This window comes from Rhinolophus sinicus, linkage group LG11 (genome assembly GCF_036562045.2).
Source record: "Rhinolophus sinicus isolate RSC01 linkage group LG11, ASM3656204v1, whole genome shotgun sequence".
NCBI lineage: Eukaryota > Metazoa > Chordata > Mammalia > Chiroptera > Rhinolophidae > Rhinolophus > Rhinolophus sinicus.
This window is the reverse complement of record NC_133760.1, coordinates 32,985,073-33,003,177: the sequence shown is the minus strand read 5'-3', so window position 1 is coordinate 33,003,177 and position 18,105 is coordinate 32,985,073. Positions and strand designations below refer to the sequence as shown.

The 18,105-nt window shown below is 48.5% G+C and overlaps 1 protein-coding gene across 3 annotated transcripts in view; it reads right to left on the bottom strand.

Moving 5' to 3' along the window:
• RANBP10 (RAN binding protein 10) overlaps positions 1–18,105 on the bottom strand; it is a 56,279-nt gene that overhangs the window by 20,453 nt on the left and 17,721 nt on the right. For 2 of the 3 annotated variants that reach the window (XM_019756077.2, XM_019756086.2), the window contains exon 3: positions 16,019–16,071. In XM_019756077.2, the coding sequence (XP_019611636.1) occupies positions 16,019–16,071 (53 nt within the window). Of the gene's footprint in view, positions 1–12,328; positions 12,348–16,018; positions 16,072–18,105 lie in introns of those variants that run through there. The other variant, XM_074314712.1, reaches the window with a different exon arrangement.

Below are 18,105 nucleotides of genomic sequence, written 5' to 3'. Positions count from 1 at the left end.
CGGCCAGCTGCAGCCGTGAGGACCAACATCACAATCATCCTCCCAGGTTTGGCTCACACTGAGCCTGCTGGACCCCAGGCATGCCCATTCGTTTCCTGACTCAGGATCCACAGCCACGTGCCACACCTGTCACAGCAGTCCTCCCCGGCCTCCCCCCCGAATCCCTCAGATGGAGCATGGGGACTTCTCACATGGGACACAGTAACTGACTACAATGGGGCAACCTGTTAGAAGAGCACTCCAATAACCCCGCATGTCTGGCACAACAGGTACTGTCACCTCCACCTCACCAAGAGACTGGGGGACTTGCTTACCAGATCCACACAGCTGAGAGGTGCCTGAGCTGGGATTTGAACCCAAATCTTCAAGTTCCCAAACTCACAACCTTCCTGCCATAGGTCCTGTCTCATTTGGGGTAGTAACCACCCTGGCAGTGAAACTATCCCTGAGCCCCTGTGCCATCACCAGACGAGGGTGGTCAGATGTACTGATTTTAGGGTGCTGTGGCCCTGGGATCTCTGTCTGGCAGTGAGTCAGGGGGCATGCAGGACAGCAGTGAGGGAAGGCCCAACTCCAAGCCCTAGAGGAAGACAGGCACTGGCGCTTCCTGTCTGAAGGCCACAGCTGTCCGTCTCTGCTTCCCAGGGCACACCCACCCTGCTGCCTCACCAGGCAGCCATGGCCAGCTGACCAGAACACACACCGCCCAGGCCCAGCCTACTTCTTTCTCCCACAAAGACGATCCTGCATGACAAATCTTTTATGCAGATTTTACTGGCTAAAACCTGGAAGACATGAGCTGGCAGCTTTTCTTTTTTTAACCTTCTCAGATTGAAGCAGTAGGTACTCTAGAAAACCTAATAATAATGTGGCCATTTGATTTATCAAACTTAGTGAAATAACCTGGAAGAATCATTTCCTATTTAGGCAGTGACTCAAGGATATTTGGGAGATATTTTTGTCTTACTGTATGGGAGCTCAATAACTTCTACCAAAACAACAGATGCTTACATTTTCAAAAACCTAAAATAAGAATTTAAGTATTTTGAATACTTTTCTTCAAAAATAAACTATATAATTATTTTGACAGAACTACCATAGAATTTTGAGATTAACTCAAGCTATAAATATGGATATAAAAATTTTAAAAACTGAAAATCTTGCTCAATAAAAAAACCAAAATATTTATGTGGAGTCAATTCAGGATTCACCATCACTTCAGTTTGGCTGGAAAATAGAAATATTTTCGTTTTGTTTTGTTTTATTCAATTCCCAAATAATTTATCAATTATATAAATTTGCCCAAAGGAAGAAAATTCAGTCCCTGTGGCATGCTGAATAAGGCCTCCCAAAGATGTCCACATTCCCAGAACCTACGAATATGCTACTTTACATGATAAAAAAGATTCTGCATAAGTGAGTAAATTCAGGCTCTTGAAATGGGGAGATTATCCTGGATTACGTGTGTGGGGGGGGGCACAATGCCACCATAATGTTCCTTGTGAGAAGGCGGCAAGAAGGTCAAGTCAGGAAAGGCAAGGTGATGACAGAAGCAGACAGAGATTGCAAGCTGGCTTTGAAGGTGGATGATGGGACCACAAGTCAAGGAGTGTAGGTGGAGTCCAGAAGCTACAAAAGGCAAGGCGACAGATTCTTCCCTAGACTTCAGAAAGACCATCACACTTTGCTGACACCGTGATTTTAGGACTTCTGTCTTCCAGAACTGTAAGATGATTGTTTGAAGCCACTACTGTTGTTACAGCAGCAATAGGATAATAACACCGTCCCCTATGGCTATAGAAATTATTGAGCACCTGGAGAGATTAGTGCAGAGAAACACCTCAGCTCCTTGTCTCCTCACAGTGACGTTAAAAGCTTTTCCAAGAAAATCAGAGCTATAATGTACCCTCAACTGAAGCTATCATTTTATAGCCAGTATTTGTCCAAACACAATTAAGAGCCTGTGTGTATATATACAGTGTATGTGTATGTGTGTGAAAGGCAGGTTGGGGTAAACAGAATGCTATCATATACCTCGTTTAGTAACAGTGGCTGTGGCAACAGCTTAGATTAGGGTCACGGTGCTACCTTCCCATCCTCTGGAAAGGACAAGCATCATCCACTTGCCACCAATTAGTTAATAAAGACCTACTCCAGGGAGTTGACAGAAGTGGGTGGAGAGTGGTGTGAAGGGAGCAGAGAAGACACACAAGAAAACCAATAAGCAAACAAGAAAACAACTGGTAGATAAAATGTGCTTGGAAGAAAACAGAGCCAGATGATGGGATAGAAATGGGAGTGGGGAGATGGGGACTGACGGGGAGAGAGTAGTCAAGTTAGTCTTCGCTGAGTGGTGACCCCTGAGCAGAGAGGTCTGTCTGATGAAAGAATCAGAAAGAAGAACTTTTGGAGTCAAGGAAAACAGCTCAGCATGTCTGAGGCGGCCCGTGGGGCCAGAAGTGAGTGACACTCAGGAAAAACTCGGAGCAGAGTTGACAGGACTCGCTGGATGTGGGTGCTAATGGTATGAGAGGAACAAGGATGCCTCGCAGGTTTTTGTCCTGGGCAAACAGGCGGATGGTGGTACCATTTCCGGAGAGACAGGGAAGACAGGCAGGAGGAGCGGGTCTTTTGAACAAGTTAAGATTGAGATGTCTTAGACAGCCAAGCTGGCACCCATAGGCTATCCAAGGCATGTGAGATGACTGTGGCTCATCACCACATGCACCAAGGCTGTGATGGAGAACACTCACTAAACCAACAGTGGCGTGGACAGAAAACCCGAAGTCACTGGAGGATTTTCCTACTGTGTTGTCCTGATAAATGGCTTTCTTTTTCCTCTGGGAGTAAAATTCAGGCTAGTCAAAAACTAGAAAGGGCAGAACAAACACAAGAAGTCCAAAATAGATGAGATGTTAAGGGGAATGAAGTTACTCTAAATGGATTCAGCCATCCCACCGTCGACGAACCTCCCTAGGCCGTCGGAAGCTGGTCCTACCACTGCCATTCTTAGGAATTGGGCAGGCAGGAGAAAAGCCGGAAGGCCAAGACCCAGCCTCCTTTGTACGTTTTGTAGCCAGTCTGTCATTGTTAGTCTCAGGCCAGCCTCCTACAGAGGATGGCCTCTGTTAGAAAGAGACACTATAGCCCGAGTGCCCGGGCAGCCAGTGTGGCCTGAAGGGCCGCTGCAGTCTGAGCCTGGCCACAGCACTGTCCCTCCACGATGGCAGGCCCTGGGTAGTCACTCAGCTCTTCAGAACTTGGTTCCTTTCTCTACAAAATGAGGGGGTAGCAATCAGACATCGCTGTCAAAGGGCCCAGGGTGTCTACTTGTGAGAAACATTCTGAGTCTCGGAAACAATCAGCAGGTATTGTAATCCTCATCAGAGGGGCGAGGAAACTGAGGCACTGAGAAGCTGCATGAAGCCTGTGGTCTTACAGAGAACACTATTCAGAAGCTCAGTTCTCCTTCCTCTGAGGGACACTCAGGTGAGCGCCAAGCAGGTAACCTCGGGAGTGAAGCCACCACCTCCTCCTACCTGAGGCAGACCCCAATCCAATCATAGGGAAGAAGTTGCTCTAAAAGTAGAACAGCACGAATTCCTCAAGACTGGGCTCCATCAGAGGGAACGTCAGGGACCCCTACAAGGTTTCTGGACCCCAGGCTGGGCTGACCTGAGCACTACTCCCTGTCAGGGTCTGGCTGGGTTCTGTTGACTTTGAGAAGGGACTGGGCGCAAAGCCTCCTGGTGCCCGTCCCCCAAGGCCACAAACAGCAGGACAGGGGAACGAGGAGTGCCAAGAGTGGTCTGCCAGCCCTTCTTCTTTGGGAGATAGCATTCACCTTCTCTGAAGAAGAAGTTTCTCCGGTGCCAACATTGTGGCTCCAGCAGGGAAGAGAGGCGGGGTCTCAAAGCTCTGTGCTGCCACCATTCCAACCTCATGTAGGAAGCTAGTTTAACAGACTAAAGCTAACAAGCAGAAAGCAGAGGCAAGCAACAGAGACAGAGAGAGACCTGGCTCCTCTGTTTGCCCTGCTTGAGGTCTGGCAAACCAAGCTGATTAGAGATGGGTTTCTTTCCCTTGAAGCAACGAACATTCTCTGACTCAAGGGAACACATCTAAGCATTTTTCTGTTCACCTTGTATAACACCTGGCCCCCAGTAGGTGCTCATGAAATGTTTGTTGAAATGAAAAGGGAAATGTGGCCAAGGACTGGCAGGAAACCTGAAGTACAAGATTGTCAATGGGTCAGACCACGTTGTGACACACAGTCTGTGGGCAATCCTGGGCTTGACTGTAAGTTTTGTCATCATTTTTTTTTAAAGAGAAAATAAAGAAAATTAGAGCTGTCTGCCTGCATCATTCCCCTACTTATACAGACTAATGGTGAAGCTACTTCTGGGCCCTGGAAAGAGGCCTGCAGTCAGGCTCCAGACCTGGCTCTACCCCTGGGTAAGTCGTTTAACTTCTCTGGGTCTCAGTTTCCTCATCTATGAAACAGGACAAGTGATGCAAATCTACTTGCCAGCTCTAGAAGAATCCATATTCTAAGTCCCCCATCCCGTTAAGAGGGTCCAGCAACTATGGTGACTCCCACACCTCTGCCTGGGCAAGGCTCTGCTGCAGCCCCACGACCCTCTGCTTCAGAACAGGGCCTCCCTTCTTACCTCCCACTCCTGCCCTAGAGCGAAAGCCAGCAACTTTCTAAGCATGGGTCCTGGCAGCATAAGTGCTTACCCTTCTCTGGATGGGCTTCATGTGAGGCTGGAGTGAGAATTGTCACCCTCACCACAGGGCCAGAGGCAGCTATCTCAGGGGACAGTAGGATGTGAGGTCCAGAAGAAAACAAGGGAACACAGCTGCCTGGGCCAGGCGCTGTAGGGAGTCAGGTCCAAGTGGCTCTGGCTCAGAGGATGCCTGGGGCTGCACAATGGGACAACACTGACAGACAGTGCCACCCAGCTAACCATTCTTCCCTCTCCAAAGAGACCAGAGAAGTAGCCAGCCCGGTGCCCACACAGAAAAGCCTACCCCCTGCCACACCAGGCACCTCTCAGATGCCAGGGATGCAAGGAAAAGCCACGCCACTATCAAGCCAGGAGGCAAGAGGCCCCAGGTGCCCAGTTCAGATGCTCTGGCATGACCCACTTCCCCTTCCATCATCACTCACAGGGGAACTCCCAGTCACAGAAGTGCAGGGGTGGCTGAGGAAATGGGTCATCATCTTGGCACTCCCAGATGCCATCCCCTGGTTACAGTGTCCTACAGGTGGGAGTCCCAGGGGAGTGCTAAGGACGGGTATGATGGCTCCAGGAGCCCACCCCATGCCACTCCCACCTGCCAGGGTATATCAAAGGCTTCAGTCCCAGAGCCAGGAATGAAGAGGGTTCCTGCTGCCCCGAGGAAAGATTTCTGCACCATCAGCACATTAGCACAGAACCCTGGGAGGGGGCTGGGGCTGTGTCTGACCACTGGGTTCTGGTCCCAGCCCAGGGCTGACCCGGAAAGAGTCCAGCCCATGCTTTGTTCACAAAGCTGGCCTAAGCACTGACTCCCATGCCACCAAACCAGCCATCTCTTCCCAGTAAATGGGTCCCAGTCATCACTGGACTTTGAGGTCAGAGAGGCTTGGGTTTGAATCCCAATTCTGTCACTTCTGAGCCCCTCTAAGTTCACCTGGCTGAACCTCCCACAGGAGGTCCTCGCATGCGAGTTTTCTATCCCTCTCCGTCTCTAACACTAGCTCGGTGATCAAGCCGGGTGCCTCAGACTTCCTGTTCCCTTTTCACCTGAAGGAGCAGGCAGGGCTGGAGCTAGTCACCATCCACCTCTCCTAAGAGCCCATCAACAGCAGCCCCAGGCCTGTTCCACTCGTTTGTTCCCAATTTCCTGGGGAGGCCACCTGATCACCAGAGTACTTGGTAGAGCTCAAAAGCCGTGCCCAGTGGCTCTCAGATTGTCACTCTTGAGGCTGCCTATGCAGGAATGGAGCTGGGCTGGCTTGCCGAGGGTCCTTCCTGGGCCGAGAGTTGCAGTGGAGAGAGTACACGTGCCATGGAGGACCTCATGGCAGGGCTGCTTCTCAAGGGTGGTCTCAGAGCTATCCCTACCCGGAAATCCATCAGATGTCTTTGCCATAAACCCCAAGTGTCTTAAAAAATTAAAAAATCTGACAGGAGCACTCCCTGGAGCAGCTCAACAACAGATAATGGGAAAGCAAAAGTGAGTGTTTTATTCAGCAAATGCTGTGGTACGGCATCGGAGAAGGCCCATCACAGTACTCAGTGGCTATTACCGCAAATCACGGGACCAAGGAACCCAATCAACACAACCCTAAGGCAACGCTTCTGGCAGCTCTAGGCCAGAGGGGCCAGAGCTTCCCTGGGCTCATCGCTTCATGGCGCTCAGCACGGAAGCCAAAGTGAAAAGGGCAGGAGAAAAAGTCCGTCTCTGCAGGTAGCTGCTGACACCAGGTGGAGCCGGCCCCCGCAGGGGCAGCCAGGCCCTACTGAGACACAGCCAGGTATCAACTTGAAGCCTGGGCAGGGCAAGGGACTATAGAGCCAGCACCTGCATATAAAGGGACCTTCCATAAGTCATACTCCTCCGCCCCAACCCAAAAGAAACAGATGCCTGATGGACAGGAAAAGCCCAGGGGGCAGCCAGACGAGTCTAGCTGGGTCTGGCTAGGACATGGCTCATATGGCATCTGGCACATCTGGCAGCTACCCACCTACACCTCAGGCTCCCATAGGACAGGCTGGGTCTGTCATCTCTGCTGAATCAGGCTAAGGAAAAGGGTGGCGCTGTCCTGCAAAACTGAGGTGCAACCTCAGTTCCTAGACTTTGGTATGTCTCTTTTGGGGTTGGGTTTGGCTTTTCCTTGTTTATACTGAACTCCTTTTGAAACTCTGGGGAAAATCAGTGGACGAATGACCCTTGGTAATAATGTAGGAGCCTGAGAGATGAGCATAGCAAAACCCTCCCCAAACAAGTCTCAGGTGTAGTGTTCCAGTGTTTCTGAGGCCCCTAGATACAGCTTCCCTCTGCCCAGCACTAGGGAGACAAGAGGTTGAGCAGTAACTTGTCCCTGCTCAGCTCCAGTCTGATGTGGCTCCAGCCTCAGCCACACCAGAGGACACTTGAGAAGCTGTTTTCAGAGACTGGCAAACTTGGGTTTCAGAACTGGCCCTTCTGCTGTCGATGAAACATCTTATCTCAAAAGACTTAACTTGCCCAGAAAAATACAGTCTAAAATCCAGAATTTTTACCTCTGTGCTACAGAGATGGGAGATGGTACGTATTTGGAAAAAAGCAGCATACCATAGACAAGGAATTCCCAAGTCCAGGAATAGTAATTTCCAGGTCTGACTGAGTTGCCTCATTTCAAAAGTCTACCGAGCAGCCCTGATATGCTGTTTCCATGGAAAAGGAACACGGGCTCAGCTGGCCATCAGGCCAAGGGTGCTGCTGGCCCATGGAGGAGCAGCAGGGAAGCAGAGACACGAAACAAGCTCTGCAGCAGGGGCGATGATGGCTCCTGCAGCACCGGCACTGCTAACCACCATGTAAACCACCAAAGGCTCTGACCAGTTCCCTGGCCCTTGGGCCCAACTGCCAAACCACCCTCCGTTCTGGACTTCCAGAGCTACAAGGCCCCTGGGTATCAACTCCCATCAGGTCTCTTCCTGTAGATATCTCAAACAGAGAAACAATGGAGTGAGAAAGGCAGCAAGGGGCTGGACAGCACCAGGCACACAAACCCCAATCTATTCTATCTTCCCACAGCCCTGGTCTTGGGCAACTACCCAGTAGCTACGGAGAATTTCCTGGCTGCTCCCTTTTCCAGGCAGGGCTGCCTCGAGGTCCCTATAGGCTTGAACGGCAGGGCCATCACCAGTTGGCTGCGTCTCTTTGCAGTCTCAGCTGGCACTCACTTGGTAGGCTTACATGGCACCTACAGTCATGCCAAGGAAGCTGAGGCCTGTTCCCAGGTGCTCTGCCAGGGTCAGGAGGAAGTACATCCAGATGCTCGGGGGCCATCATGTCTCAACCCCCCGCCCCACACAGCTGGAGAGAAGCATGGCTTCCCTCATAGAGAGCAGGACTGAGCATCCCCATGGCAGACCCCTGCCAAGTACTGCAGATTCGGGGAAGAAAGGTGCTCCAAGAGGCAGTGGTTAATGGCAGAGTGGGGACACAGCAGCTGTGAGCAACAAGGGTCCCCAGCCTCCACGGAGTAGGGAAGAAGCAGCACCTATTTGGCAGGTACAGACAAAAACAGCATTTCGAGACTACGGGAAACCCATCGACTGCTAGTAAGCCCTAAGACATGCACTCTGCAAAGCCACCTGCTACTGAGACCCAACACTGCATGTGCTGTACTCTGAAGATAGGGAGGAAGGCCGCGCAGCAAAACCCTACAATTTGTCAGTGCCGGCCACACCGACAGGAGCCAGCCTCTGCCCTCCTGAACCGGGCACAGACCCCGCTGTTCTGCCCTGATCTCCACTATCTGCTGCTGCTCCCCTCTGGCACGTGCAGATGTAAAATATCAGCTGTTTGCAGAATGTGTCCCACCCAGGAGAAGCAGGGCCCAGCCAGAGCACTCCCCAGGGCATGCTCTTAACAGCCCACTCAGAGCAGGCGCAGTGAGGAAAGCTCTAGGGAGAGGAAAAGATCCTCACTTGAACATGGCCATACTGTGGAAAGAAGGCAGACAGTCCTTCTGCCCTCCCACCCCTCACCCCAAGGCGTGTTTGCCCGGTGCCATCTGCTTCAGGAGATATACTCCTCACCCCTAACCCCAAGCTGTGGTTCTTCCAGCTGCTTCTTTTCCAACAGTTCAAGGGAAGTATGCCTCAATGGACCTGGGTTCTCCTTTGAGGGGTTACCGTCAAGGTAATATATGCCACACCAAGGGAACAGCTGCCTCCTCCACAGAAACGGTGAGGAGGAGCTGATCAGCTGCCCAGCTCTGATGCTGATGGGGCCACATATCAGCCCAGCCTGAGTCTCTCTCGCTCTATCTGAGGTACAAGACCAGAAGGAAGGTCTGTCCTGCCCTCACCCCCTCAAAGCCCCCTAGCTTGGGAGAAGCTCAAACCCTACTGCCTAGCCACACCCCTGACGTTTCCTCCCTGCTTCCCCAATCCGAGGACCCCGTCGCTGCCTCATTGCCAGCTCACGGGTAGGTGGGTGGGGCGACTGGTGCACTCACCTGCCTGCAGAGGCTGCTGCCCTGCTTCCAAGCTGTTTAGCCGAGGGTTCTGACATTCTTACTGTGAGCCACACCTGTTCCTTGGTTTCAGGCTTAAGGAAGCCAAAAACACCTTACGAAAGGTAAACATTACAATTTCTACATCTTTCAACAGAAACCTCTGACGGTACAAGCTAACACACGCCCATATACTCCCAGGAAAGTCTGAACACCATAGCCTAATATGAGAGGTATTCTCTATTATAATCTGCCCCCAGGGCCAAGCGAGACCCCCAGAACAGCAGCCCTCTAGAGGCCCCTGCCAGCCCTAGAGGGCTCCTACTGAGCCAGTACAAGAAACAACTTGAAACATCACCATCCTGACTTTGGCTGCTGTGCCATCCTCTTCCTCCATAATTCAACTCCAGCTAACACGTCTACTCAAATACAGAAAACATAAGCCCTGGAGAGAAAAACGTAGCTTTGATTACAGCTAACTCCACTCTGATATACACACATTCATAAAAGAACCTAAGGCATATAGGTAATTCCTTCCTTAGGTAGAAAAATAGCTAACTTCCACTTTGATATACAAACATTCGTAAAAGAACCTTAAATGTACAGGTACTTCCTTCCTCACGTAGGGAAGAAATACCATTCTCAGTAACACACTAGCTAACATTTATGTACCCTTTTTTGTGTCAGGCACTATTATAAACACTTTACAGGAATTAATTCACTTAACGCTCTTACCCATTCCATATATGCATATGAGTTAGGTACTAGAGTCACTTCCATTTTACAAATGGGGAAACTGAGGTGCAAAGAAGTTAAATAACTTGCTCCAGGTCACACAGCTGCCAGGATGCAAATGCAGCATGGCTGCAGTGTCCATGTTTTTAACGACTGAGCAATACTACTCCACCACAGCCCTACAGGTCTGTTTACTCCCATGACCAGTCAGCCAGAAGCTGGTTCATGGACAATGAGCCTAGACCTACAGAAGGGGGGGAGGGGTGTTACGGTCATTCCTCCTACAGGTAGAAAGTGGTGGCAGAGCCCTCCCACAGAATCAGCACCACAATTGTTTGGGGTGGGAGGGTGGAAGGGGAGGAGCCTGAGCTCCAAATGAAGGCTTCTAGCCAAAGGCAGGCTACAGGCCAGTGGGGACCTGACTCAAGACTGGTTCGACCACACTTGGCTTGCTGAGGCCACTGTGTTAAGCACAGCAAAATGCATGAATGGCCTCCTCCCACAACCCAAGTGCATCTGTGCTCATTCTGGGAGAGTGGTGATAAAAAAGATGTGATCCGAGACCCAAGGAGCTCACAACCCAGCGAGGACACGGCTGGGTAAATGTAAAAAAGTCACACGAGGCAGGTGACAAGTGTCATCCCAGAGATGTGATCAGAGCTAAAGGGATCAGGCAAGGTTGCACAGGGGGTCACAAGCAGGAAGGATACCCCCAGGACAAGAAGGGCATCTGCCAAGGGGAACATTTGCAGCATATTTGGGGACCCACACAGACATGCTGTTGAGTGGCACGTGGCGTGTGTGGAAGGCAGAGGAGGCAGAAGAGGCTGAGCAGGGTTCACAGGGCAGAGGGATCAGAGGCCCAGAGCAGGCAAGGGGCTCAGTGTACACAGAGTGGAGAGCAGAGGCCTGAGGAAAAGCAATCAGGAGGCCGTGGAGACAGCCCAGTGGAGAGACAATGACAGTAGAGACAGAGAAGGAGGACAGATGAAAGAGACGTCTGGGGGAAAAGCAGTACCCTGGGATGAGGGACAGGGAGGGCATGAAGATTATTCTGAGGAGTCCCAGCTGGGGGCCAGGGCAGAAAGTGATTTTAGCAGAGACAGGGAACTCTTGAGGCTCTGATATTTGCAGGAAGATAACCTCATTGTGGGGCAAGCAGGTTCACTGTCTGCTGGACCTTAAGGAAAGCACTGAGGTTTCTGGAGGTATGATCTGTTCAAAGACAGAGTGGAGACAGAGGAGTGAGTTGTATGCTCTTGCCTGCAGGGCCCACCGGCTGCCCTTTAACTGACTTGCAGGGCCAGGCCATTCATAGGCCAAGCCAGAGTCCTCTGGATTCCTCAAAGAAGGTGAGAACTGCCTCCACCTCCTCCACACCCACTTCACTCAGCTACTATGAGTCCTAATCAGGAACAAGACCCAAAAAGAAACCAGAGAAACAAGTTGCCTGGAGTAGAGAAGGAAGGGGGCGGGGAGAGAAAGGTTATCTGTCCCCTATAGTTAAGAAGCACTTCAGAGAGAAAAGGGTAGAGACTCTCTCTCGGGTCAGCCCATCACCTGTTCGTATTGGTTTCACTCAACTAGATCAAGAACTGTAAGAAAAGTGGCTTCAGTTCTACACTTGGGCCTCTGCTTCCTCATAAATTTCTCTTCCGAGGACTCATAAAAGGCAGAACTAAGAGCCAAAGGCCAGGTATTCCTTGACAGTGTCAGGTGAGTAGGCCAACACTAGACTTCCTAAGTTAACCCCTTTTCTTGGACTGATTCAGACAAGGGCTGCTCAATTCAGGCTCTCCCACTTGCTCCTAATGACACTGAGACTTGGCTTCGAAAATGGTCATTACTGGGCCATTTTATTCATAAAAGCATTTTGAAACAAATTTGTCAGCAAAACTCTGGCAACACACCACCAGTGTCTTGCAGTCAATCACCCACTACTGTGAAGGTCCCAAGCCCAGGGAATCACTTCCCACAGGACTCAATCCTGTCCTCTCCTCCCCATCATCCTACTCCACTGAGACAGTCTCCTTGCGAGCCTCCTTGCACCTGCTGCTGCCCCTCTTTCCTCGGCAGGTCACACCCCTGCTTAAACCCCTCCGTGGCTCCCCATAACACCCCACCGACTCCCCACCCAGCACCAGCCATGGGGCCCACAGCTGCTCATATCCTCCAACCCAAAGCCCCTGGCCCAGTACATCATTTCCAAATTCTTTTTGCCTCCCTGGTAACAAATTTATAACATATATAGATAGGTAAAGGAATAAGAAAAAAAACAAGTGTATAGAAAACTATATGATAGATCAAGAACAAACTCAATCTACATATTTCACAAAACCTGATTGTGCTAGAGTATAAACCAGTACTAAGTACCTTTTTTAAAAGGCAGCCCACATTATATTCCTGATCACGATGGAATAAAGCCAGGCTCAGCCAAATAAACATATAATTAAATAGTGCCCAATCATGGAAAAATTACAGAGCACTCTACTCTCTTGAATATAACCTGGGTCTGGAAGAAAATTAAGAATAAAGAATGTAATAAATACTTTAAAATTAAAAACTAAAACAGCATATAAAAATTTGTGAGTAGTACTTAGAAAAGAATGTCTAACAATACCTACCTTTATTAGTAAGAAAATTAAAATACAATGACATAACTATACCTAGAGTATGGAGGGAAATGAAGTAAGAAACCAAAGGAAAGAAGGACAAAGAAAATAAAAGGAGAAGCAAAAATCCTTAACAAAATACTAGCAAACTGAATCATGCAACATTCAGAAAAGATTATAATACAAGATTAATATACAAAAATCAATTATATTTTCTACACTAGCAACAAACCTAAAAACGAAATTAAGAAAACAACTCCATTCACAGTAGCATCAAAAAGAATCAAATACTTAGGAATGAATTTGACAAAAGAAATGCAAAACTTACGCTCTGAAAACTACAAAATATTGCTGAAAGAAATTAAAGAAGATTTAAACAAAGGGAAAAACATTCCATGCTTGTGGATCATTAGATTTAATATCATCAAGATGGCAACACTGGGGCGGCCAGATGGCTCAGTCGGTTAGAGAGCAAGCTCTTAACAAGGTTGCCGGTTCAATTCCCACATGGGATAGTGAGCTGCGCCTCCTGCAACTAAAGATTGAAAACAGTGACTGGACTTGGAGCTGAGCTGCACCCTCCACAACTAGACTGAAGGACAACGACCTCGATCTGATGAGCCCTGGAGAAGCACACTGTTCCCCAATATTCCCCAATAAAATTTATTTAAAAAAAAAAAAAAAAAAAGATGGCAATACTTCCCAAACTGATGTACAGATTCAATGCAATCCCTATGAAACTCCCAGCTGACTTCTTTATAGGAATTGACAAGCTAATTTTAAAATTCATATGGAATTGCAAGGGATCCAGAATAGCCAGAACATTCCTAAAAAAGAAGAAAAAATGTTGAAAAACTCATGCTTCCCGATTTCAAAACTTAACTACAAAATAACACCTCCCCATGCAAGTAGTTTCAGGTCCCAAGTGTTTATGAGTCATGAGACTTTCAGTTTTGGAGAATGAATGACCCTCATCAACAGCAACAAAAAAAAAAAGTGAGTCCAGAAAACAGAAAGCTTCCAAATCCAGCACTGGGATGAATAGTGGTAGGCCCACCCTCATTCCTGAGAGGGGTGCCTCCCTTCTATCCCTACATCTGTCCTGTGCTAGGTCTGTCCAGCCACTCAGCCAGCCGTGTACCCTGGGAAAGCCATAGGCAGCCATCCTTCCTAGGGAGAATCACTATCTAGATGCAATCTGACTCATGCTTTCCACCTTAAGGAATAATCGGAGAGATGATCAGATATGGCAGGAAGGAAAACCCTCAGGAACTGGCCTGCAGATTGAAAATGAAGACAAGTGCAACATCCACAGAACACCGAGGCCCCTTTCTCTTGCCAAAAAAGAGCTGCACCATTGGGGAAGTAAACAAGGTGCCAACTCTCCTGATGTGCCAGTGTGGGAACTAATGCCTCATCCACTGTCCCTTCTTCCTATGGGCAACCCTCCTCACCCCCCCGTACCTGGGCCAGATCTGACTTCCCCAGGGCCAAGTGGATTGCCCTACAATGGTACATTAACAATGCCAAAAGCACATGAGCAGCAGCAGGCCGCTAACCATCCCAGAGGGGTCAAAAGCTCCATCTTATAAATAAGACGACTAGGTTGAGTCCACATGGCTCTGTCTCAAAGAGATTCAGGTCACCCTGAATCTTGAACCACCCCCACCTCGTCTGCTTCACTCCATGGATCCCAAAGCCAATGGGTCACGCAAAAACAGTTCTCACTAAAGAATGAGCATGTGGAACTCAGAATACCAAGCTTAGCACGTGGTAAAGTCTGCGTTCCAAGACCACCTGAAAGACAGGTGTGAGGGCTTCTTGATGCAGGGGCATTTGATTGTCTATTTTGTCTTAATTTTATTTATATTTTTAAAGCAGATAATATATTCACAAGGAAAAAAATCTGAAAGCTTCATAAGAGAAAATATTTTCACTTTCCAGTCCTGTCTCCAGCCACCCTGTCCCTTCCTCAGAGACAGCTAACATTACAAATTTTCTGTAGCTTTACAAAGATATTCTATCTATGTACAAGCAGATACATATGTTTATTTTCCCTCTTTTGTTTTTTTGCACATTTGGTAGCATAGTATATACTGTTCTATGCTTTACATTTTTCACTTAACACACCCTAGGGATTACTCCAAGTCAGTATCTAAAGAACATCCTCATTTTTATGGCTGCATATATTCCTTTATGAAAATTAACAAAAATTTATTTAACTCATGTTCATGGTTGCTTAAAGTGCCACCCAATAACAGATGATTGCTATTTTTGTATAAGCCTTTAAAAGCCTCTTTCCTCCCTCACCAAAGCATGCAAAAGTTCAAAGAGCACATTTACAGCAAGAGAAAGATTAAGAATCAGTTTACCCTTGATGGGAAATTACTTTTTCAAGCTCTTTATTCACTAAGCAGCAGAGCTATGGATGCTGTAGACACATCTAGTTAGCCAAGTTCCGGGACTTGTATAACAAAGATCATAGCCACATGCTACACAGAAGCCAGACATGCCACACACACATTCTTATTAATAACAAAAAGCCAGTTTTCACTCAGATCAAAGTTTAAAAAAAAAAAAAAAAAAAAGCTAAGTTCCTGACAATTAGTTGAATCCTGAGCAAGTAGATTTCAAGTGTTTGAAATCAGTCTATCAGAAAAAAATCTACAATTAACATGAAACAGACTGGAAAAGATGCAAGTTTTAAGAGCTGCTTCTGACAATGACAAAAACCTAGGGACTTTTCTGCCTCCATGATGGTGTCAGGGCAGCTTGCACCATGTCACTTCTGCCACTCATGGGACAAATGGATTTAGGACCATCTTCTGGGACCCACCAGTTTGTGGTGGGGGCTTCTGTCCCCTCAGCTATGCTCTGTCCAGGGATGGGCATGAACCACTGGACAGAAAACGGCTGAAAGGGTGCCTGGGTGGTAGAGGTGGCCCATCTCATCTGCAGGGCCCAGAGCACTCCACAAACCTGCGGCTGCTGTCAACCCAATTCTCATGCACATCCTCCCATTTCTTAATAAATTGCCTCAATCATGTTCTCTTGGGAGGCCACATAAAGACTGCGACCTTTAACATGATGAAGTAACAAAGGAGCCAGGGTTAGCAGCAGCCTTCCTGCCCGTATATGCCTGAGTCCCAAGCTGGTCAAACAAAGGCCAATGGGAGTGAAGGCTACTGAGGTGTGTCCCCACTGGGAGCAAGCTCAGGTCACTTGGTTTTCACTGCAAACAGTTCAAATTCCACGAATGACAATCACTTGCCAATTAACTGTTGGAATGGAAGCCCATATCGTGCCAGCCTGATGGCCACCTTTCAAGATACTCTACCCAATGGCCTGCCTTGCAGACAAAGTCCTTTCCAGCCTCCTGGCTGCCGCCATGACTCTCATCACAGAATGGATCAGGGGAGTAGAGCAAATGCTTTCTTAACCAGTCACTCACCAGGAAGTCTGTTCATGTTGACTCCTTGAGCTGAGAGTCCTATTCCCATGTACCTTCAAAAAAGCACACACACAAAAATTTTGGTTAGCAAATGATTATGCATTTCCCTTCTCAAATATTTCTTGGTAAAAGACAAAAAAACAAAAACAGGAAAAACAATGACTGGAGAGACTCTCTTAAATACTAGTAGTTCTTGGAGAAGCTTTACATTTGGATTTTCTAATGGAAATCATCTCAATGCCTTAGGCAGGCAGCGGAAGAAACCGTGGTATCTGTAATCAGGAACCACTGGCTTCAGTTTCAAAGGAAAGTTTCCTGAAAAACACTGCTTCCAGTTCCTTGATTTCTGGCTCCAGCTAAGGCAGCAGAATCCATTCCCAAGAAGTGCCCAATGTAAGGAGCTCAGTCCTAGGAAGTGCTTGGCAGAGCAAGGCACGATCAATCCACCGGACAAACTGCTCTGCAGCAAGGACCAGGACAGGGGAAAAGGACAGCCAGGTTGGAGCTACCGGATCGCAAGGCCCCTCACTCAGAGCTTCTTCTCTGGGGGTCTCAAAACTCATTACCCTCGCCCTATACATCACCACTGGACTTCCCAACACTCCAACGCTCCAGGCAGATGGTGGGGTGTGAGGCCCCTGAGACCCACCTCCTCACTCCTTCCGCCCAGGTGCCTCAACAACTAAGCCGCCCACAGCAAGGTGGGGCCCACGCTGGGCAAGTCTGCCAAAGACGTCTCAGTGTCACTCAGGAGAGGGCAGACCAAAAAGGAAATGAACAGTTTTTTTCAGTCTAAATGTTTGTAGTGCATAAAGAAATTGTGAGGTATTTCCCCAAGAACTTAGAAATAAGAGAAACAAGTCATTATCTCCTATGAGTGAAATAGTAGAAACCCACACGATGCCTGACGTTAACCACATGTGTGTGTCAACAGGTAGTTGAGGAGTTCAGAATACTGAAAACACCAACCAAACAAGGGCTGAAGCACAACTCTATGGCTGCAAGCAACGTGAATGTACTTAATACCACTGACCTATACACTTAAACATGGTTATCATGGTAAATTGTTATGTACATTTTACCACAATAAAACATGTTTTTTAAAGCAATGACACAAGGTTGCCTTATTTTGACCATTTCCAAGTGGCTGTACATTTACATTTTGACTATTTTGTGTCATAAGTAATTCTGCCAGGAACACTTCCATATACCTTTTCCCACCCCGGACTATTTCTTGCCTCTGCTGGCATACTCCATGCACCTACGTACCTGTTTCCTACCACTACCAGAGTCCCCACAACATGGCACTCCTGTCCTGGCAAGTCCCTCACCTGCAGTAAATGCCCCTTTGCCCCTCTCTGGCTGGCTGTGCCACTGGGTCTTAGGAGAGTAGCGTCTACCATCCAACTAAAGATTCAGGCTGGGATGGCAGGCGCTGAGCCAAGCGCCTTCCTCTGAAACTAGCTGTCCCCATCATGGTAGGCAAGAACCAGGTAAAGGCAGACCAATACATGGCCCTGGTGACTTGGCCTGCAGGGGTTCAAGGAAAGGGCAGAGAAGGAAAAGGAACAGACTCCCATGGTGCAAAGGGCCTGGAGACTCACAAACTGCCTGCTACCTCCTGCCAGAAGGGGACAGCAGGAGCAGAAGCTGTGTAAGCCTGCTAGCCGGATTCCCATTCAATTAAAACCTGCACGTTTTCCCAGAAAAACAGCAGCCCAAATAATTACCTTCCTTACTGTTCATGGTAGAGGCTGCCAAAAGCTGGTCTCCATTCCCTCAATGCTTTGGCTGACCAAGCAGCGAACGATCCCACCTGCCCTACAGCCATCGAGCCAACATATACAAGTGCAAAAAAGCCCGGGGTTTACCTGACTTGGGTGCCAGCCCACCATCTTGCCCTGTTCAGAGGGGCCTGGGCCGCCGCCCAACACCACGTGACACCATCCCTAGCATACAGGTTTCCTGATGCTAAGGTGAGGGCTTGTGTTTGGAGCATATGTGCTCCTGGGTAACCCTTGACCACTTAAGGCTACTGCAAACAGAGGAGGTCAAGGCTCATCCAGAAAGTGTATGCTGAGCCACCA